Source organism: Ochotona princeps, chromosome 16 (genome assembly GCF_030435755.1).
Source record: "Ochotona princeps isolate mOchPri1 chromosome 16, mOchPri1.hap1, whole genome shotgun sequence".
Taxonomy (NCBI): domain Eukaryota; kingdom Metazoa; phylum Chordata; class Mammalia; order Lagomorpha; family Ochotonidae; genus Ochotona; species Ochotona princeps.
The window spans coordinates 8,463,616-8,486,395 of record NC_080847.1 but is presented as its reverse complement, the minus strand read 5'-3'; the positions used below and the strand labels follow the sequence as shown (position 1 = coordinate 8,486,395).

Sequence of the window (22,780 nt, the reverse complement as noted above, 5' to 3'; positions counted from 1 at the left end):
GCAGATTTTTTGCTTTGTCCCTTCATGATGGAAGGAGCAAAAGACCTCTGTGGGTCTCTTATGAAGAAACCAATATCCTTCATGAGGGCTCCCTGTAACCCAGTTGCCTGCCAAAGCTCCCACTTCGTAATGCCATAACCTCAAGTGTTAGGATTTGAATAAATGAGTTCTTTGAAACACAACTACCCAGACCACAGTGTTGGCCAAACTGATGAAAAACAATGATATGCAGAACCAAAGAGCCCATGTTCATGGGTTGGATGAAGTCGCAATATAGTTAAGATGTCATTTCTTCCTAATTTCATCTGTTAAATGCAACACAATCCTAAATAATTTTCAGATATGCTACTTTGAGGATATTGGGAAGCTAATTTTTAAAGTTTAAATGGAAAGATAAAGAGTACAGAACAGTCAAGAACAATTTGAAGTTCTACTGCCTAACCTCAAAACTTACCCAGCAGTCTACAGTTATCTAGACAGCATGCTTCTGTTGGAAGAACAGACACATTGATCAATGGAATGGAGGAAAGAACATGGAAAGGGCCCACATAAACATGACCAACTAACCTTGAGGAAGAAAACAAATTCAATGGAAACACGATAGTCTTTTCAGCACAAAGTGGTTAAATAATTAGATGTCTACATGAAAAATGTACTTCAGTATAGATCCTAAAACTAAGTTTCAGATGCAGAAATATAGAACTGAAAGAAACGTTTTGGGGAAAGCTGTTTGGTGATGGATTCATAGTTAAAACACGAAAACGATCCATGAAAGGTAGACATGAGAAACTATGCTGAAGTTAAAACATGTTCCGCTCTGAAGGAAGCTTTACATGTTGGATTCTTTATTTAGTGGAAGGCTAAGCTTGTGATTATAATATAAACTGAAAATATTTAATTTTAAAATTTAATAATAAGAAAGGAAGGAGGAAATATGGTGGTAGTGCAGGCAGAAGGGAGAATAAATTGGAAAGTATCATTATGCTTTTAATATGTACATATGAAATATATAAAACTTGTTTATCTTTATTAATAAGAATATTTTGAAATGAATGAATGTGCTGTAGACAAAATATATTTGTAAAGAAAGTTGTAAAACATGTATCTGATAGAGGAAATGTGTCCAAAATACATAAGAAACTGTTAAACTAAATAAGAAAATAAAAATATTCAATTAGAAAATGGGCATAATATCTAAACAGATACCTCAAAGGCAGCATTCAGATGCAGATAGATGAGAAGGTGCCCAAGGTTGCTTATCATTCATTTATGAATTTTAAGTTAAATTATGAAACATTATTTAATAATGTTTACTAATTTTGTTTAACAATAATGTATAATAATACTTAATGAACAATTGAATGTTCATTAGAATGACTAAAATTCAGAACATTGATAACTAATAAAATTGCTTTCAAGGACATAAAACAGCAAGAACTCACTCATTGCTGGTGGGAATGCTGAATGATTGATTTCAGCATTTCTTATAAAGTTAAATGCAATGTTATCACCTGACTCAGCAGTCATGCTCCTCAGTGTTAACTCCAATGGGTTCAAAACTTGTATTTACACAAAATATTGAATATGAATGTTCGTAACAAATTTGTTAATAATGCTCCAAACTGGAAGCAACAAAAAAGGCCTCCAACAGTGAATGCACGAAGAGACAGCAGCGTATCTCTATAGTGTGATATCATGCAGCAATTAAATGGAAGTCTCTATTAAGCTATCAAAAGAATGGGATGCATATTAAATGCATAATATCAAATGAAAGAATCTAGGTGGAAAAGGAATGCTAATTAATTCCCAATATATAACATCCTAGAGAAGTTGAGAGTTCAGGAGCAAAGAAAAAAAAAACAGAAAGTATAGGAGCAGTAAAGAGATCAGTGGATTCTGGGGGTTGGTAGTAGCATGGGAGAGAGAGAAAACAGTGTATATTTTTATGGCAGGGAAAATTATATATTAAGTGTTATTATATTATTCTGTAATGAGGGATAGATGTTCCTTTGTATTTTTCAGGATCCAATGTATAGAACCTTACAGCATGAAAATAAGCCTGTTGTGTGAACATTAAAACGTTAGGAGGGCAGGAATGCCAGGATGAAATGTAGAATGTGAGAAAACAATTGCTCGAGTTAGAAATGTGTGAAGCTATGCCTTTCAAGGGATAGGGTAAAAGCAATTCTGAATTAAGTAACTTTGGAAATGAGTCAAATCTGTGGAACTAAAGGCAAAAGGAGTAATCCTGTAGCTATGTACTTTGGGCTGTAAGCGTATTTCCCAAGGGAGTACTTACTGTTTAAAAAGTGTACCACCGCTCCAAAAGTATATTGAAGCTGAACAGTTAAGTAAGTGATGGCAATTCATGGGAATCTTTACTTACCGTTGGAATGGCAGCTCCTGGAACATCAAGGGATGAAGACGTGTATGAGCCATGTGGTGACAGGTTAGATTTGGGAACTCAGTGTGAAGCCATACTTAATTCTATGTAGATGCAGATTGATACACACACAAACACCTGTAGATATCGGTTTCCACACAGGGCTAGCCTGGTAGCATAGCAAATTAAGCTGCTGCCTGCAATGTTGCCCTTCTGTTTGCATGCCTGATGCGAATCCAAATCATTCCTCTTCTGATCCAGCTCCATGCTAAAGTGCCTAGGAAAGCAGCAGAAGATAGTGCAAGTCTTTGGGCCTTTATACCTATGTGGGAGACCCATCTGAGGTTCATGGCTTTGCCCTGGCCCAGCCCTGGCTGTTGCAGCCATTTAGGAAGTGAATCACTAGATAGAAGAATCATATTCTCTCTCTGTCTCTCTTTAACTTTGCCTTTCAAATAAATAAAAAAAAATTAACACATGGAAAATTAATTAAAAATATATTGATTTTAGCACAGAAATTGAAAGCCATGCAGTTTTTCATAATATGCATTTCTATGAACTTTATGAAAACTACTGATACATGTATTTTCATTTTTCAGCTGAAAGATCCTAGAAATAATGATATGCCATAGTGCCAAAGCATACCTAGAGCTTCAGTTTTGGTTTCTATTAAGAGGAACCAGAGATTCATAAATAAGTAGCTGATTGTAGAACTGGGTGAGGAAACATAATATAGAAGATTAGAGAATCATGCAGTGCAAACTAATCCTCAATAATTTAGATACATTGTTCACCCTCAAGCAGGTAGAGTAGGATCTCTCATTTTTAAGTATGGGCTGTGTGGTGATTTCCTCCCAACAAGGGAGGAAAAAAGGAAGGAAAAGGAGCTTCCTAGTGGATAAACCTGACCTCCCTCAGATGTCAAGGTCAGCATCATCAGGGATAAACCTGTGTCCCCTTACTGCAAGAAAATGGAACCTACCTCTTTGACTTTCCTCCTCCAAACTCTTAATCACACACTTATCATAGGAAATCAACAGACAAATCACAACAGGGAAACACTGAACAAAACAGCCCGCCAGGACAGCTCGAAAACTGTCAAAATGATCAAGATTAACGAAACTCTGAGAAACTGTCACCACCAAGAGAATTCTAAGGAGACATGAATATTAAACATAGTGTAATATCCTGGATGAGATCCTAGAACAGAAAAAATTGCTTGGAGGAAAAAATGAAGGACATCTGAATGTTGTATGGGTTTTAGTTAATAGTATCCACATTGATCAATTATAGCAAATGTATCAAACCATTGTAAAAAGAATAATAATAGACAAAACTGAGTGGCAAGAAAAATGAGAATTTTTTTGAACTTGCTTCTTGTTTCCTAAGCCAAATTACTTAGAAATCAGAAGTTTATTTAAAAATGCTAAGTTTCAAGTCATTAAAGATACTATAAATACTTGTTCTATACCTAACATTTAATCAGAATATCTAAAATTCTAAATAGTTTTTATTAGAAATAATTGTATATGTATTTATATGCTCTATGAGTTGCTAAATTACATATGCACATACATATGCATATATATCAAATATTTACACATATTCTTATATATACATATATACTTATGGGCGTAATTTATGTAAGGGAGAATTCCAAAGATTTTAATCTTAAGAGAAAAGTAAAATTGCAATATAATAGAGGAAACATGAATATATTTTATTATTATTTCTGAGGAGAGCATATGGCATTGCATAAAATTGTATGTTAATTTTATATTTAAATGTTCAAATAGAAGGGTTGTGTTATGTGAGCTGTTAGATCTCAGGGTGTTTATAGTGGCAAACTCAATCTATGTGTTAGTATCAAAATCGTCACTTTCACTGTTGGTAACATAATGATTGAATAGAAAAACGAATACACAGAGTAACACAAAAAGCACAAATGAAAAATGCATTTATAGTACGGAATTTATTGTGTCTTAACTAAAAAGACAGCACAAACTGTAAGCAAATAATATTGATAAAATTTGACTCTGTAAGAGATTAATGAAATCCAGCCATGATGATGACAATCGTTTTTGTGAGTTAATTGTTTTATACCCATAAAACATTGCTTATATATAATGTAACTATGTGATGAGACTTTGGGAAAAGATTGCATTGCTTCTTCTTTACATTAATTTTAAAGTACACTTTATTTGAAATGCAGAAAGATTGGAGTAGGGAAATCAGAAAAAGAGAGAGAGAGAGATTGTGTAACTGATTAGCTCCCTAAATGGTTCCAATGGCTGGGGATAGGTAGCACTGATGCCAGGAGCCAGGATCCATTTGCATCTCTCACATGGCTGTCACGAGCTGAAGCACTTGAGTTAAGATCTGTTGCTTCCCCAGGTACATTAACAAAAAAACTGGGTCAGAAGTAGATCAGCTGGGGCTTGAACTGGTGCTCTGATATGGGATGCTAGTAATGCAAACAGCAGCTCAGTACACTGAACCACAATGCTGGCCTCTGCATTTTAGTCTTTTTTTTTTCAAGATTTTTATTGAAAAGGTAGATCAGATTTACAGAGAGAAGGAGAGACAGAAAGATCTTCCACCCTTTGGCAACGGCTGGAGCTGAGCCTATCCAAAGCCAGGAGTCAGGAGATTCTTCTGGTCTCCCACACAGGTGCAGGGTCCCAAGGCTTTGGGCCGTCCTCTGTTGCTTTCCCAGGTCATAAGCAGGGATCTGGATGGGAAGTAGAGCAAATGGGGAAGACAGAGAGGGAGTAGAGTTTTTGTAGGTGATTGACAATAAGTTGCAATCAAGTTAAATTTGTTATAACACTGAAATGTTTTATGTAATTGTAGTAACTACAAAAAATGCATAGAATATATGCAAAAGGATATCATTTCAAAAATTTCAGTGAAACATTAAAGAAGGCAACAAGAAGAAATAGATGGACAAGAAATCAATTTAATATAAAAACAGTATGATGAAAATAGTAACTCGTTTCCTATCAGAAATTACTTTAAATACGAATGAATTAGGTAATGTGATTGCTATACAATGGGTGGAATATTATGCAGGTTAATAAAGGGAGCAAAGGATTTGCTGCAGTGTGACTCAATCTTAAGGTTATTACACTGGACAAGATAAACAAGTCCCAAAGGGATAAATACTGTATGATTCCAGTCTGAAATATCCAGTGTAATTAAACACTATTTTATGACTATTATTCTATCACATATGTCATATTTTATTTATTCATTCACCGGGATTACTAGAGACTTGAAAGGGTGTTGGGGAGAAAGGATAGAGTGAGATCTCTGTGTTGCTTTACTTCCAATAACCAGAGGTTGACCAGGCTGAAGCCAGGAACCAGGAAGTCCATTCAGATCTCCTGCGAGGGTGGCAGGGATCCAAGTACTGAGACTGCTGTTTGCTATGTTCATTATCAGGGAGACGGAATGGAGAGCTGGGACACAGGATGAGGGTATTCTAAATGTTACCTTAATCAAATGTCTCCTCCAGTTATTCTAGTCTTTTGATGTGACATTGTTCCATCATGGCCTGATGTCCTTTCTCATATAAACTTCACTGTAGGAGTCTCCGTGAACACTGGAGAGGCATACAGTTCTCAGCCAGGTATATTAAGAAGAACATAAAACAGTGTTAGCACGAATTCTAATATCTTGATCTCATTTATGCTGCTTTCTCAGGCACTGTCTGACCCACAGCATGTATATGCCAAAGTCAAAGCACTAGTAGTTGTGTTTTCCCTCCTTGGTTGGTGGAAAATACAACCACATATTCCTACGCAAGGAGAAGTGTGACTCAAAGAGTCTGAATCAACAGTACAGAAATGTGCAAAATTAGGTCTCTACACTTTTCTGGTGTTCCCTCTAACTCTTCCTGATATTGAACATCACCCTGTGGGGATGGAGAAAAGCAGCACAAAAGAGTAGGTCTTGGTGACCCATTGTGTCCTGCCACCAATGAGTCCTGTTCCACTGGCAAGGGGTAAGCTGGGCAGAGTGAGTGGAGATAATGCAGTGATTACGATAGCAGCATTGACTGCATGCTGCCAAAGGAAGACTCAATTCACAGGTCATCAGTTCAACTGCAAGGAGGCTTCTCCATTTATCCTTCATGTGTAGATGAGGAAAGCAAGGATCATGAGGTGATCAGGGAGTGAGCCTGAGAGCATGCAGCTGGCATGTGACAGGTGGGACTGACATGGCCCTGGGGCTGCCAGGAACTGACATTGCAGGTGTGGGCCATTTCCTGTCCAGTTCCAACACAGAGAACTAAGGTTAGGGAGGGACTGAGAACCCACTGAAAGCTTGGCCAATAGGTGGTCATCACACACTACATCCTGATGATTTTTGCTCATTTTTCTCATTGGTTAAAAATGAGGAAACCAAGCACCAGCATCATCAATCAATGCTGTCTTTTGAAACCCCGGAGAATTCCTATCCACAACTCTGCTCTCCATATCCATGTCCTCTGCCCTGCTGGGTTTGTGCATCTGTCTTCCCCATCTGTGAGGCGGGGGAGAATTAGCAGGGACTGGGAACAGTTAGGTCTTCTAGTTGGTGCAGGTCTTCAATTCATCCCATATGACAGCCCCCGATGACGAAAAAATCCATCTTAATGACTGTTAGGATGATTTCCACTTTGTCCTAAAGAAATTTTTATTGTCAGGACATGTTCAGTCAGTTGCTTTTTATTTTTGACATGTGTGCTGGCTCTATTATACATGCTCCCATGTTTCTTTTATGAGAACAATTAAATAGGGATAATAAATAGTAGGAAATCAACAAGAGCCTGGGATTCTGCGTCTCAGCGTGCAGTTAGTGACAGCCACCCCTTTCAGAGTTTTGCAGGCCAGAACCCTACTTTGAGGAGCACTTGGGGCATTGTGCTCAGCTTGGCTGAGGCTCAGTTTCCTTCTGTTTGTTCACCAGGCACAAGGATGCTATCCTCTGAGCACTGGTATTTAAATAGAGCTAAATAAGATGTGGCATATAGTAGGTGCTCAATAAAATCTAATCTCTTTCAGTAGTCACTTAATCAATTGTCAGGTTACATATTGCTTTCACTTAACAGTATTGTGCTTGAAAAAAAAATCTTAAGTCTTGTTGTAGAAATACAGAAAGCACTTACACGATGGTCTGTCACTTCCCCTGCTGTTTTGTGTGGTAGGGCCTCGGGATTTTCACCGCCACTGACAAGAGTTCGGAAGGTTGGATACTGTAATCTTAAGTCCTAGGATGACAGCAGAGGAACTAAACTCACAGAAGTCCAGTTCAGTCCTCAGCACTTTCCTCGCTCACGTTCTTACCTCTTCCAATCATTCCCGATTGCTGTTTTCTCATCTGTAAAATAGAAAGTGCAGAAATGTCCACTTTGTGTTCTTAGCGGGATGTGTCTGATGTTCCCCTAGCCACGACAAGGTTGTGAGAGCTGAAGGCTGCAGTCCCCAAGATGCCCACCTTGACAGAATCTAGCGCATCTTCAATACCAAATCTTGACATCTGTGTTCGAGAGATTTATCTTTTGTGACACCATGGGATATTCTTCTTCTTAGGGGGTGTTAATTCCATTTCAGTTTTTTCATAGTCCATCCGACACATAATAGTGTCCATGGATCAGTCATCTAAAGAGTCATTTTTTTTTTCTGAGCCATTGAATTCAACTTTTACTTCTCTGTCCTCCAGATCACTTGAATTTCGTTTTCACCTTCCTAGGGTGTGTGTGTGTGTGTGTGTGTGTGTGTGTGTGTGTGTGTGTACTGGGTGGGGGTGAATCTCTTCCTTCGCTATTCCATCATTTTTCCTTTTAGGCCTTTTGAGAATTGTTATTAAAGAATTTGACTGTCAAATGCCGCTGCTGCGTATTCACAGCATGGTGCGTTCATCAAAATAAACCCATCCAGAGCACTTCATCATGGATTTGTGTTCCTGAAGCAGGAACCAAAATAAGTAATGCTAATCTGTCGCAGGCCGTTATCAGATGCGTTTAAATATTTGCCAAGCAGGGATGTTGGTCCACCGGCGAGGAATTTCCATCTTAAAATCCTCCCCATGGCTGAAGAGAATAGTTTTATGGAAACAAACAACAGCAAGTATTTACCCTAAGGGCAATTTTAGCTCAATTTAACCTAGGCTGCCTAGTTATTTCTGTCTCATTTCAATGCTTTTGTTGGGAAACATCACACATTTTTTTTTACCTGGACGCACTCCCGGGAGCCCAGGAATAGCTCAGTGTGACGTTCTGCTCTGCCAGACTCAAGACCTCGGGAAAAATCAGAAGGCTCCAGTACCTTCCCCTTCCCCCCTACCTTCACCGCCAACGGAGGGAAAAGGGTTAAGGATTATTGGAGAATAGAGCAGGGAGCGGGGAGCCCCGAGAAAGCCCAGGAGGAGCGGGAGACCGCGCCTCTGGGTCCAGCTTTCATCACCGGTGGTGCACGAGTGACTGAGCTCAGAGCGCGGCTGTGTATCTGGAGGAGGATGCGGCTGCCAATTTCTGGGACCTGCTGCGAGGAGTGGGCGTGGCCTCGCAGTGTGGATGCTTGTTAGAGGAGATGCTGGGTGCTTTTCAGTGAAGTGTCAGGGCTGTGTGTCTGAGAGAGAGAGCGCGTGAGAGCAAGAGAGAGAGAGAGAGAGAGAGAGAGAGGGAGAGAGAGGGAGAGAGAGAGAGAGAGAGAGAGAGAGAGAGAGAGAGAGAGAGAGAGAGAGAGAGAGAGAGAGAGAGAGAGAGGAGGGAAGGAGGAGAAAGGGAGGGAGGGATACAGAGAAAGACTCAGGTGCTGAAGACTCAGGCGGAGCTGGGAGAGGCACTGAGAGCAGGGCTGGAGCCCCAGGAAAGCCAGCAAGCTCTTTTGCGGGAACCCGGCAGATGTGAACATGGGGTCTGCTATCGGAGCTATCCTCAAGGCACTGCTTCTGTTATCTACTCAGAATTGGAACCGAGTGGAAGCTGAGAATTCCTGTAAGTATACGGCAAATGATGAAAAAACTTGCAGGGAGCTCTCTGCAAAAAACTTTAATTCTGCCGTGTTTATGATTTTTGTTTGCCTCTGGAATTGCCACAAGGCATGTGGCTGTAGATGAAGCATGTCTTTAAAAGCCTGCTACTGTGATGCGTACTCGTCTCTCTTTTTGGTCTGGGCACGAGAGGCAAAGTGCTGTATCTCTGTCTTTTTTTTTTTTTCTTGTCTGAGCAGCATCTTACCCATTTTACCCTCTTGTCTTTGAATATTCATTGAGCTTGCTCAAGTTCTAGTAAAACATTAAATTAGCATCTTAACCAGGGAAGAGCCTAGGAATGTCTTGATTTTGTTCCCCCTTTTAGGACTACAGGCTTTTATTGGAATTATGTCTAACAGGAAAGCAACTGGCAGACTTCATATCATGCTGCATTTGATTACGTTTCTGAAGTTTGCGATTTGGCACACTGGCAGCTGGCTGCATCTCCAAAATGATGCAGACTAATAAGCGAACGCACTGCAGACTCCAGGAGCAGGCAGACCTCAGTGTTCCGATCTGGGTGCTCAGTGCTAAAAGCAGGCCACTTGGAGCACTTGGGGAAGGTCGGGCGAGGCACTGATGGCTACATTTTGCTGAAAGGAAAAACATTCTGGTGATTTGTCAAAAGTGGGATGCTTCAGTGGTTGAATTTTTGACTGCACATCCTTGTCATGGAACCTCCTGATCCTGGGCCCATCAGTTTAGGGATAATTTATCACAACCCTACTGCTAATTTAAATACCATCCCAAAGAATTTGGCTGCCTTTTTCATGCACTTTTTTTTTTTTAACCAGAGATAGAAAAAGTTTTAAAAGTTGCCTTTGGCTTCCAGTCTCCAAATGGGAGAAATCCCCCTTCCCCTTCAGTAAAGGACGGGCACACTCAGTGAGCCCAACTTTGGATTCTGTCTTGGATTTTGAAGGGAAAGCTCATTTGCTTTTCATGAAGGGACAATGAGGTCTGCTCAGGAATGTGTGTTGCTGCTGCATCACCAGGTTTAGGCATGGGGGATGGAAGCCAGTAATCGGGCGTTTATGCCAGTGTATTCCTTGGTTGCACTAGCATCAGGGACTTCCCATCACAGGCCTGGTGTCCATTCTCCCCGCATGACCACTGTGGTCTCCAGTCCCCAGCAGCACGGGCTCATCGGACCTATCACTCTGAGAGAACGTCTTCTCACTCCTGGTGCTGCACTGTGTTTCAGATTCAGTTTGAAATGTGGGTGTGGGGGAATCTTGCAAGTCAGTAAGGTGTGTATAACTTCACCTGGTTGGAATCTCAGAATGCTGTAATGGCAGCATTTGTAAACGCTGTAACAAATAAATAGCAGCAACAGCCTCAGCATCACAGACACCCACATACCAGTGAAGTTTTGCAGGAAGGGGGTACTTGGTCTCGCAACTACTGAAGTTCAGTGAAAAGGAAGGCACTAGAGGTCACTCTTACAATATAAAGCACAGCACCTGGAGCTTCTTCCCGCAAGAAAAACACAATGTAACTCACCCAGACTCAGCCCTGTCTGTGGCTTTCCAATAGTCTGCTCATAGTTGGGATTACAAATGCATGCACATGACCAATTTGGGCAATAGTTGTTTATGCTTGTTTGTTTTCTAGATAGAGTCCATTGCAGACTAGCGTTAAATAGCTTTCCTGAGTAATGTGTCACCTTCCTGGAGCTCCTGAGATCTGCCGAAAGCATAATAATGTGCATGTCTGGTGGGCTGTGGGTGGGCCTCTTGTTGATGTTATAAAGATCAGTCCTGGTTCTGTGTCTAACAGCTTTGATGTGTTCAGAAAGTAGCTCAGGGCTTTTCTAACCTTTGATGAAACGAGGAGCCCCAAACATTTTAAGTTGTTGGAAACCTTTAAATACTGAAGTTGGGGTTATTGGTTATGATGCCTCTGAGGGGTTGACTGTGCTTGCAATGTCAGAGCATCTAATTAAGGTCTCATTTAGTAATTTCTAGTTGATATTTTGGCGGTGTAATTTGCAGCAATGCATACAAAAGCAAATGCTTTATTTCATAAATTCAAAATTTATTATCCAGTATTTGTAAGGGATTTTGTTTTTGGAAAAGTCATGGTAGAGAATATTTCAGATGGACAAGTATATATGTTTACCAGTGAGACTGGAATTTAGTATGAAGAATAAGCAGCCTTCAGCCAGCAAAGCATTTAGAAATGTTATAAGAACTTCAGTAATTCTTCTAGACAAGACTTTATATTAAGAAAAGGTGAATCAATCTTGAATACCCATATTGAAGCTAGGGAGAACTGAATATAAATAAAGAAAATTAAACTCTCTCAGGTGAACACAAAGACCTTTTCTTTTTATTTACAGCTGATTCACCAGGAGCAAATCTGTTATCCCCTGAGTCAGCCAAAGGCTTCCCACAAGAAAGCTTTCATGGCCCTTGGCAAATCAGACGTTAGGCACACTTTGAATTGAACATTAATTGTTCCAGTTAATCAGCAGGAAAACTTCACATTACAAGCATTCTGTTCAGATGAATGCACATATATGTACATGCACTTGTGTGTGTATTTTATATATATGCATATAAATATATAATGTATAGCCTACTAGACCCTTTTGCTTGCACATCTTTGACGGCCATGATAAGTGCTCAGTTGTTGGAAGTTGGAATGTGTCGAGTGGCCCACAGTGTTTGCCCATGGATTTTCTCATCTCTCTCACTTTCGGAAGCAGCACACTAGCTTAAAGTCTTGTGTCTTTGTACTGGTCAAGATGAGTTTCTTGTGATATTGAAGCACCTCTTTCATGAAAGTTTGGAGCAGCTCCTTGGAGGATTTGTTATATGAAAAGCTTCACTGCGCCTTCTGCACATGCTAAGAGGCATACACAAAGGAGAGAGAGCCATTTTGTAATTTCTCTGAGAAATTCACAACTCCTAGATGTTGAGGCATTTCTAGCTCTGGGAGAGATCAACTTAGCACAGGTAAGCAGAAGTGTGCAGTAGTAAGAAGTGGTGAGAGTTTTGTGCTCCCTTAGTTCTTGTAGGCCATGTGATGGAGGCTGTCTAGCTTTGGGTATACCCAGTGTTACTCTGAGAATGATTAATGCTCATTACAGAACTGGCCAACAACTTAATTAGAGCTTCTCACTGTGTTCTTACTTTCTTCATTTGAAGTAAAAGATGTGTCTGCTGACTATCCTAAAAGAAGCACTGAAGAATATGTGAAACAATCAGTAACCAAAAGGTAATTGCCTGAATCAGTGATCACTGTGCACTCTGAGATGCAACAGAAAAATGCTCAAATTGTTCATTCTCAGCCTTTCATTCTTCCTAAAGACTTCTTATCTTTCCCCACATCCAAGTATATGGAAAAAGTAGCAGGAATACAATAGTAAAGTATTGATACAACACAATCTATGGTGGACTATATGCAGTATACAATACAGTCCATAGCTAACACTTGATGAGCATCAGTTGACACGTTGGCTCTTCTCACAGGAATGGCGATTGGTTTTATTCATTTGGTTCCTTCTTCGTGCTTCTTAGTGCATGCACCCCAAACCATTTTTGATAAGGGCAGTTTCTAACTGTGCAGGAAACATGTCTCTTAAACTAACACAAAGCTCAACTATGTCTTTAATGTGCATTTTGTGCTTATTCAAAGGGAGTAAACATTATGGTATTATGAAATTAATTTGGAAAATTAAATTGGGAATTTGTGCCATACATAGGTGCTTCAAAAAGTTCATGGAAAGTAAAATAAAAAGCTTATTTAGTGTGAAAAATTTGAAATTGTGGGGTTTTTAAAATCCATTTTCACAAATTCTTTGAAGAATTTTCACATAAAGAGGTTGTAAAATATTTCATCACCAAAGTATACTTACCTTTAATTCCATTTTCAACAAACTTTTTGATGTGCCCTCATGCATGTATCATTTCTGTATTTAAATAATACACGACACACGGATGATGTGTAAACTGTGCTACTATGACAAAGTTTGACGCCACTCTGTACTTGTAGACTTGGGGTACTGAAGGTAACAATACAAATGCTGGCAAACCTTCAAGTAAATATTTCAGTCCCGTTTCTTCAGAAATTTTATTATTCCATGAGTATGAATTTTATGTAATTATATGGATAGTTTTAGTGGTTTTGGGTACTCAAAAGTGTATATATAATCCCAAGTAATTGGTATAGGTTATTCAGTAAACTGTATAAGTAAGTAATTTCATCTTCAATATTTTGAGCAAAAATTCTAATGTTGCTTTATGTTTTCGTGAGTATAAAATGTCTCACTCCATACCAATCAGAAATTTACATTGAGGAAACTGTTCTTGTGAGAAGAGTACCTTTGTCTATGGATTCTAAATCAGAAACTTCCATTATACTGGATGTTCTGCCTTTGCCTATACTTACAATACCATGAAACATTTAAATAGCATAAAGTTAAACTTATAACCATTACTAAAATACTATGTTTCTGTGATAATATGGGGAAAGTGGCTGAGGAAAAAAGGAGGATGGGAAGGGGGATGTAGGAATCTCTATACCTACAAAACTGTATCATGGAAAATGACAATAATAATAGCATTGATAAATTTAAAAGTCCCTTATAGATATAGCGATAAACTGGAGAAATTCTTTTATAATTTATAGGTAATGTCTTGTGTTTTTCTATTCTCATGCTAAGGATTATGGCATATTTATTATGTAAAATGCAAGAGCATTGATGTACAATGCTGTAATGTATAGCATGACTATTTTTAAATTGTATCCTAGTTGAAATCTTTTCCTAATATGAATTATACATATTAAAAAAATGGCAGCTTCCTAAAAATTCTGAAATTGGCAAACTTTCTAGAGTAAGTTGAAAAATAGATTTTCGCTTAAGCCCTATCCACTGAGGATTCACAATAATTAACCAAGTGCCTTTCACCTATTCATGGCAGTATAATTAATTTGTATGTAAATGCCTTGTCCATTTGGAATTGTAGTTACTTTTGGTTTCCAAGAACTGATCCTTGAGCTCATTAGTTTATATTACACTACTTATTATAGCTTTTTTTTTTTTAAAAAAAAGATTTATGTATTTTTGTTGGAAAGGCAGATATACAGAGAAAAGGAGATATAGAGAGAAAGATCTTCCATCCACTGGTTCACTCCCCAAGTAGCTGTGATGGCTGGAGCTGAGCCAATCCGAAGCCAGGACCAGGAGCTTCCTCTGGGTCTCCCAAGACCTTGGGCTATCCTTCTCTGTTTTCCCAGGCCACAAGCAGGGAGCTGGATGGGAAGTGGAGCAGCTGGGACGTGAACTGGTACCCGTGAGGGATTCCAGTGCATGCAAGGGTACTAGGCTACCACATCAGGCCCTATTATGGATGGCCTTAAAAAACACACACACAGAAACAAAAAAGAATGAAATTGAAATATTATAGGCTATAATCTCTAAACAATGATTTTCATTGAAATTCCATTGCATCAGTATATATTTTTTAAAGATATATTTTATTTGTTTAGAAGGTAGAGTTATAGTGGGGACAGGAAGAGACAGAGAGAGGTTGATCTTCCATCTACTGCTTCACTTCCCAAATGGCTGCAAGTGTTACAACTGTTCATGGAGCTTCCTCCGGGTCTTCCATATCGGTGCAGGGTCCCAAGCACTTGAGCTGCCTTGCTCTGCCTCCCTAGGGGTGTTGGCAGGGAGCTGTATCAGAAGTGGAGCAGCCAAGACTCAAATCAGCACGTAGGTTGGATCCTGGTATGCCGCTTCTGCGTGCCATGCCACAACAATGGTCCCAACGATATTTTTTCCAAATAGCTGGTCATTTGTCATCAAAATAATCTCTTTTTCATAGTGTTGTTTATAATTGTTCAGTTCTAAAGGAAAAGAAAGATTTCTAAGCATCATCAAAAGAGTGGATTTCCAGCCAAGCAAGTGAACTAGGACAGTCTCATAGCCACTACTGGAATGTGGATTTCTCGAGTGTCAGACAGAAACCGCGATAGGATTCCTGACCATCCATTCTAAGTGGATGATTTAGATAATGAGGAATGGTGCCATTAGTATTGTGTGGTTTTGAAGGTCTTTTTTTCTTTTTTACACTTGTTTATAAAACCCATCTTTCTCTATTTCGTACTGTGTTAGCATTTGGATTCCTTTTACCTCAAATTAGTCCGTTGGAACCTTCTTGTTGTCAGCTAATAAATCAAAGAGTGCTAATTATTCCTAGGGTATCTAAGACATCCCTTACTATGATTCTTTTAATAATTTCCTTTCCTTCTTAGTGGTTGACATTTTAATAGAATGGTTCAGTCCCTGAAACAGTAGGAAGAAAAGAAAAACATAGTCTATACATGCCATACATGCATATTTGAGTTGGTAGTTGAATATTACTGGCGATATGATTAACAGTGCAGATAGCAGCCTGTCCCCCCACCCCCAGGGACCTAGTACTTCAGTGGTTACAGATTTGAAAATTTTGATCTCAAAGCTTTCTCAGTATTTATCTGGAATCATTTGTTGTTTTTCCAGTTAACTAGTATGAAAGGGATGATGAGTCATCACAGAGTGTAGCCTTTAAAAATGATGTTTAATGATTTTATTTTTATGTGATGTAAAATTAACTGTGTTGTGAGTGGCAGTGGACGGATTAGTTCTTATAGCATGTGTGCAATACTATTTTGCTGGACTTTAAAAAAAAAAAACCAAGCTCTTCACTTGTAGCATCAAGTACTAAGATGTGGTTGATTTTGATCATCTTAAAAAAAAAAAAAGGAGTCTCAAAAAGAGAAACAAATGCCCCAAATTTCACTTTGACAGAAGTTATGGAGTATTATCAGTTCTTGTGTTTGGCAGTGAAAGTCTTTCTCAAAGAAAGGGTGAACTCACCCAAAAGGCCAATTAACTGAACCTATTGAAATATAATAGTTCACTCTTCAGATTAACACTATAATTTGATACTCATAAGAGTAAAAATACCTGAAGATTGAAAATGTCTAGAGAAACAATAGTTTACCCTTTATTCTTAGTTACAACAAATTATATTTTTAAATAGCAATGGCATTGGCTGTTCCATTGTTGTATTAAATTTTTCAAAAACTTTGATATACAAGAATTTAAAATAAAGCACCCATTTTTATTTATTTATTTGGAAAGCAGAGTAACACAGAGAGACGGAGAGGCAATGAAAAAGAAGTCTTCCAGCTACTAGTTCCCTCCCCAATTAGTGGCAATGGCTGGGGCTGGACCAGGTTAAAGTTAGGATCCTGGAACTCTATCTGTGTCTCCCAAATGTGAGGCAGAGTCCCAAGTACTTGGGCCATCTTTTGCTGCTTTCCGAGGCACACTATCAGAGAACTGGATTAGAAGTGGATCAGCCAGAGCTTGAACTGATTAATTGACACTCTGATATGGGATTCTGGTATTGCAGGCAGTGGTTTAATGTGTCAGTCTCTGGTATCTGTGGTTTCAACATGAAACTTCTTCAGTGAGTTCTAACACTGTGATGTTCTGACTGTTTCATTCAGTATGCATGAAAGAATGCACACATGTGTTAGGCCTGCCTATGTTGTATATTCTGAAAGAGACCTTTCTTGTTTTCAGTCTGATATTTTCCATGTGCTAGTTCACTTCCCCAAAATGCTGTGACACTTGGGGCTTGGTCAAGTTTGAACCAAGAAGAGCAGGCACTCCATCTAAGATCTGCCTTGCGGGTGGCAGGAACCCAAGTGCTTGAACCATCTTCTGCTGCCTCCCGGGGTGTACATGGGCAGGGAGCTGGGTCAGAAGTCAGGAAAGACTTCCACTGTGCGCATTTAGGTTTGGGGCTCAGGTGTCCTGAGCAGCAGCTTCACTTCCTGGGTCATAACGTCCACTCTTGGTTTTTTGTTTTTGTTTTTTTATGAGTTTGGATCTCCAGTGTGTTCATGAATGCAAGAGTCTGACAGTTCTGTGTTGATCAGAAAAAAAAAATGGATATATTCTGCAGAAAGAAACGTGTTTGTTTCTGACTTAGCTTGGAGGATAAAAGTTTTGCCAAAGTACCTTTTGCCAGTCTATTCACATACTTGATGTCTGAAACTACTGTATCACATAATGATAAAGGATGTATATGTAAAATTCACTACATTTTATATCATTGCTTCAGTTTGCCCACCTGTTTTTGGAAGACAACTTGTGTGCCTGATGTTTGTTTTTCTTTCCAATGAATTTTTGTCATGGTTTGTCACAAAGTAGTACCGTAGTGATAAACTTGGGAAAATAGCCTAACAGGAGGTAAAAATGAACCTGTTTGTGTTACAGTTAATGAGTCATTCCAGTGTAATAATTGGAAAAGTGAGTGAGTCCTGAAAACATTTGACAATTTAAGTAGTTCAAAATTAGGAACTATAAAAATTTTTAATTCCATAAGTATTTAACAGAGCAGTGATGAAATTGCTCTCAGGGTTTTAAATCACAAAGGAAAAATAGCACGATATGTATCAGTTGGTCTATGGCTTTAATTACTTTTTTTATTAAGCATCTTTCCTAGTTTGCAGTGCTCTAGAATCAGACAGGGCATGCTTCTAAATCGCAAAAGACATATTTGTTTCTCTAACAGTTTTTTTTCCCCAGGGACAATTATGGTTCCTCAGATAGAGTTGTAGGTTGATACTAGTTTAGAAGCAGCATGTAAATACATCAATGCACCTGACTTTATAAATGACATTCATTGTGCAGTTTTCAAACCATAACCTATCAGTTAATTATTTCACTTTGTCTGTAGTTATAACCTACAAAGGTTTTTTTTTTATCTTTTGTAGAGGACACCAATAAACTTTCAAGGAAATTAGTCGTAAGAATTAGAATTGATAGTTCTTTGGATGACCTTGAAAAAAATATATATGCTTTTATTTATTTGAAAGACAGCATGTGAGAGAGCACAAGAACACAGTGAGAGGGAGGAAAGATCTTCTGTTGGTTCACTCAGCAAATGCCTGGAACAGTACTGGCTGTACCAGGCTGAAGCAAGGAGCCTCGAATCACTCCAGGTCTCCAGGGTGGATGGCAGTTGACTGACTGACAGAGCCATTACTCACTGCTGTCCAGGGTGTACATTAGCAAGAAGGTAGAATCAAAAGTGAAGCTGGAACTTGAACCTGTATTTGATTTCCATAACAGAGATTCTTATTTTTCTTTCTGTATTAACCAAGTATTACATAAGAACCAGGACAGTCAAGAGGAGTGCTTAATCAGTCCAAAGCATTGAGGGAGGAAATCAGAGGACTGTGAGCAACAGGCAGGCCGTGACAGCTTACACGCCAGCAGCAGGAACAGTCTGCAGGTGCATGAATAGTCCAGGGTACCATGGGAGGAAATCAGAGAATTGAAAGTATGGGACTTATAAAATATACCACAAATTTGTGAGTGACAAACACAACATAAAGACAGCATTTGAAGAGAAGACCTGCAGATTAGAAGGCCATGGACAGGGGAACCGAAGACCACAGGCGGAACAGAAACCACAGATTCCTTCAGAGACAGAAACAAAGGCAAGAGTTAAGCAAGTTAAGGAATGTAACAAAACAGAGATACCAGCTAGAAAACAGAAGCAAATGGAAAACCTTGGACTGAAAAATACAAGACAGCAAAATGAAAAAGCTTAACCATTAGAACGAACAAGGCAAAAGAAAGAATTTCAGAATTAGAAGATGCTTTATTCGAGGACACACAAGTAATCAGAAACATGGAAGAGAAACTGAATAAAGCTAAGAAAACTCTCCAAGATTTGAATGACACCTTTAAAAATCAAATGAAAGAGTTATAGGGGTTCCTGAAAGAAAGAGAGGCAGAATTACAGGGTACATTCAATGAAATCATAAAAGAGAACTTCCCAAACATTGGGAATGTAAGCCAAATACAGGAAGCACAGTGGATCCCAAACAGATTTGACCCAAAAAGGTCCTCACCTTAGGCATATCATTGTCAAGCTCCCTTCTTCTGAACTTAAAGAAAAGATATTGAAACAGGCACACAAGAAGAGTCAGATAACATACAGGGAAACACCCATCAGATTCACGGCTGACTTCTCAGTGGAGACCCTTCAGGCCAGAAGAGAATGGTGTGACATTTTCCAGATCCTAAAACAGAAAAACTATCAACCCAGAATACTGGATCCAGCGAGGATTTCATCTGTGTTTGAAAATGAAATAAAGTACTCCCACAGCAAACAGAAATTAAAAGATTTTGCTGCCACTAGGTCAGCCCTACAAATATGATTCAAATGCACACCGATGACAGAAGAAAAGGAAATTAAGCATCCCCAGTGATGGCAAAGGGGTAGATTGAGGAACAGCAGAAAATCAGAGGATGGGATTCCTTGCCTGTTTAAAACCATTAACCAGATGTAAACCTATGAGAAAGCTTTAGAAACTCAGAACAAATAACTTGAGGCAGTTGATATAGAAATACATGAGCCAGGAATTGCCTAATCCTCAAGCTTAGATAACAGACCAAAGGAAGGTGCTTCTCTCCAATGCTATGTAATTATTAGTAGCCTGCTAGAACACGTTTTTTTACTAATTGGCGCCCCCTTGATTACTAGACGTAAACTACGTCATGTTTCAGACCCTTCTTCCTTGCCTACGTGACCCCTCCGTCTTTAAAATTTTTAATGGTATTAATAAACTTTCGCTATTGGTCACCAAAGGAAAAAAAAATAAAGAACCAGTACAAAGATTTCTTACAAAGTCTGAGCAGATTTAAAATTTCTGGGCTAATTACTTTGTCCAAATGGTGCACATGTTCCAACCTGCATGGCTTTTCTTTGATTTCCAAAAGTGTCACCGTGTGGTTTGTCCTTTGCTCTGCTGATTAGCAGATGGTCACAGAGAAGGGACTAAATTGAAAATAATCTTTAAGGGCATTGAGTTGCTGAATTGAAATTATCATGGTGTGCGTGTGTATGTATCTTTGTGTACTGGAAGATTTTGTGGGTTGAGGAAGAGGCTGTGTTGATGGGGAAATGGATAATACTGCTCCTAGGTGACACATTTACACCAGTGCTATAATATAGAATAGGGTTGTTTCTGATTCGTTATTCATGTTAAAAAATCTTAAAGATGCTTTTAAAACAGTGCATGGGGTTAAGAATTAACAAGAAATCTTTTGTGTCCAATTTAAATTTGTAAACACAGAAACAGCACTGTCCTTTTGTGATCTTAAAGTTGAGTCTTTTCTGGGACTTGGCGGGAAGACCCCAGGATCATAGCTTTGTCTGCTGGTCTCTCTGAACTTGGAAGTGGAGGTAGAAAATAGCAAAACAGAGTATGGCTTAACAGCCACTAGATACATTGAGACATGGTTTAACTCTGCAAGATAACGCCATGGTGTGAGGCTGGCACCAAGGGAAGGGCATTGGGAATGACGTTGAACATTTTTCACATCACTCACTTTCATCTCTCTGTTTTGATTGACTTTAAGCAGAAAGGATCTATCTGCAAGGCTGAAAGCTGCTGAAGTCTTAGTGAATTTTGTGATCGAGGGTTTATAATACACATTTGCATTCGCCATGTTTTAGACATTTAGAACTTAATTAAAAGAGCATTGCTAAAATAAAAGCAGTTCTATCTAAATTGGTGGTGAGGGAGTTCTGAGCAAGGTTATGAAGCTGCACAGTTAGGTTCTTTTGTTCCACGGTGTCAATGATTTCTGTTGCCTGTGTGAACTGTGGTCCTTTAGTGCAGAGACTGTATTGCAGTCCTGATAAGAAAACTTCCTACAGTCCTGAAAGCCTACTGCAACTGTTAAGTGGCAGAATAGGTCTCATCTTCTCTAAAATCAACAGAGAAATAGAGATAATGTTCAGAAAGGACCTAGAGGCTGTAAGAAGGCAAAGAGCCAACACAGCCGTTGCATTTGATTTCTTGAACTCATAACACCCTTTACCATAAAATGGAACTTGGTGAAACAAAACAGTTCATGGTCAAAGATAATGTCTCATAGAGGAATGGGAAAAAGTAGACTAATAAAGATGCGATGTACAATTTTAGGTACTAAAAATAAAACTATGCTCACTATAATTTGCTATGCTTCACATACAAAACTCTGAGCTAAACTCATTGTTTATTGGCTCTCTTTGTAAATGTCCACATTCATTGGATGCTTTGCAATATTCTTGCCCCTGTGGTGGATTTAAAAAATAGGTGTATGTACATTAACATATATGAATACATATATGCATGGGTATAATTGCAGCATGATATGGATTAGCATGAAAAGAGTCCGTGCGGGTCACAATCACAGAGATATTATTTACAGACTCTGCCAGGAAGTTCCCTGTCTTTCTGAGTTAGCAAAATCAAACCTCCTGTGATCATTTTCCTCTTTCGTTTTCCTGGCTTTGTGGGTGATCTGGCTGTGACATCTGTCATGGTAGCCATTGCCAGAGTCGGTTTGGCTGCCCTGGCTGGCAAGGCAGCTGTCCCTCTACCTTTGTCGCTACTCAGGGAGAGCCTCATGCCCTCCATTCCATAGCCTGCAATATTTTTCAATACTAAACATGCTATTTTACTTTTAGGTAAGCCTGACATAATACATTGTGAAATTAAAGCTAAGGGTTTTTGTTGTTGTCATTTGTTTTGTTTTAAAAACACAAATCTTGCCTTGTGGCTGTTGATAGGTGCTTTTTAGCATCACAAACAAGTAGCTCCCAATTTATGTTTGCTGACTTTTCTGTTTCTGTCTGTTATTATTTTCTTTTCTTTCAGATTTACTTGACGGGGCTGGTACTGAGGTGTAGTGGGTAGTGGGTGTAGATTATGGCTTACCATAGTCTATAGTGCTAGGATCCTCTACTGGTTGCTCTGCTTTGGATCCAGCTCCCTGATAGTGCACCAGGAAAAGCAGTTAAGGATGGCCTTAGTACCTGGTCTTCTGAAGCAATGTGGGAGACCTAGAAGAAACTCCTGCCCCTGACTTTGCCCTGGTCAGCTGTGACTTAGCAGTCATTTGAGGAGTGAACCAGCAAGTTCCATCGCTTTCCCTTTCCTTTTCTCTCTGTAAATCTACCTTCCAAATAAATGAATAAGCAAGAGAGAGATTTGTCTTCCCTTCAGTGGTTGACTCCCCACGTTGCTACCAAGGCCAGGGCTGATCAGTTTTGAAGCCAGGAATCTGGACCTCTGTAAGGGTTTGCCAAGGGGGTGACATAAGTCCAAACAGTTGGGCCATCTTCTGCTGCTTTCTCAGTTGCCTTAGCAGGGAGCTGAATCAGAAATTGAGCAGCTGGGCCTTGAACTGGATACCGTATGGGATGCCGACATTGCAGGTGGTGGCCCAAGCTACAGGATGCCTGGCCACTGTTACTGCTTTCTCCCTCTCAAAATCCCATCACACCTCAAGTCCTTTACTGCTCTGAT

At 39.2% G+C, this 22,780-nt stretch overlaps 1 protein-coding gene across 3 annotated transcripts in view; it reads left to right on the top strand.

The window, feature by feature from the left end:
• The window catches only part of CNTNAP4 (contactin associated protein family member 4), a 557,001-nt gene that overhangs the window by 291,275 nt on the left and 242,946 nt on the right, over nucleotides 1–22,780 (top strand). For 2 of the 3 annotated variants that reach the window (XM_058674663.1, XM_058674662.1), the window contains exon 1: nucleotides 9,201–9,365. The exons of the other annotated variant lie outside the window; for it this stretch is intronic. In XM_058674663.1, the coding sequence (XP_058530646.1) occupies nucleotides 9,281–9,365 (85 nt within the window). In that variant the 5' untranslated portion in view covers nucleotides 9,201–9,280. Of the gene's footprint in view, nucleotides 1–9,200; nucleotides 9,366–22,780 lie in introns of those variants that run through there. 3 annotated transcript variants of the gene reach the window in all.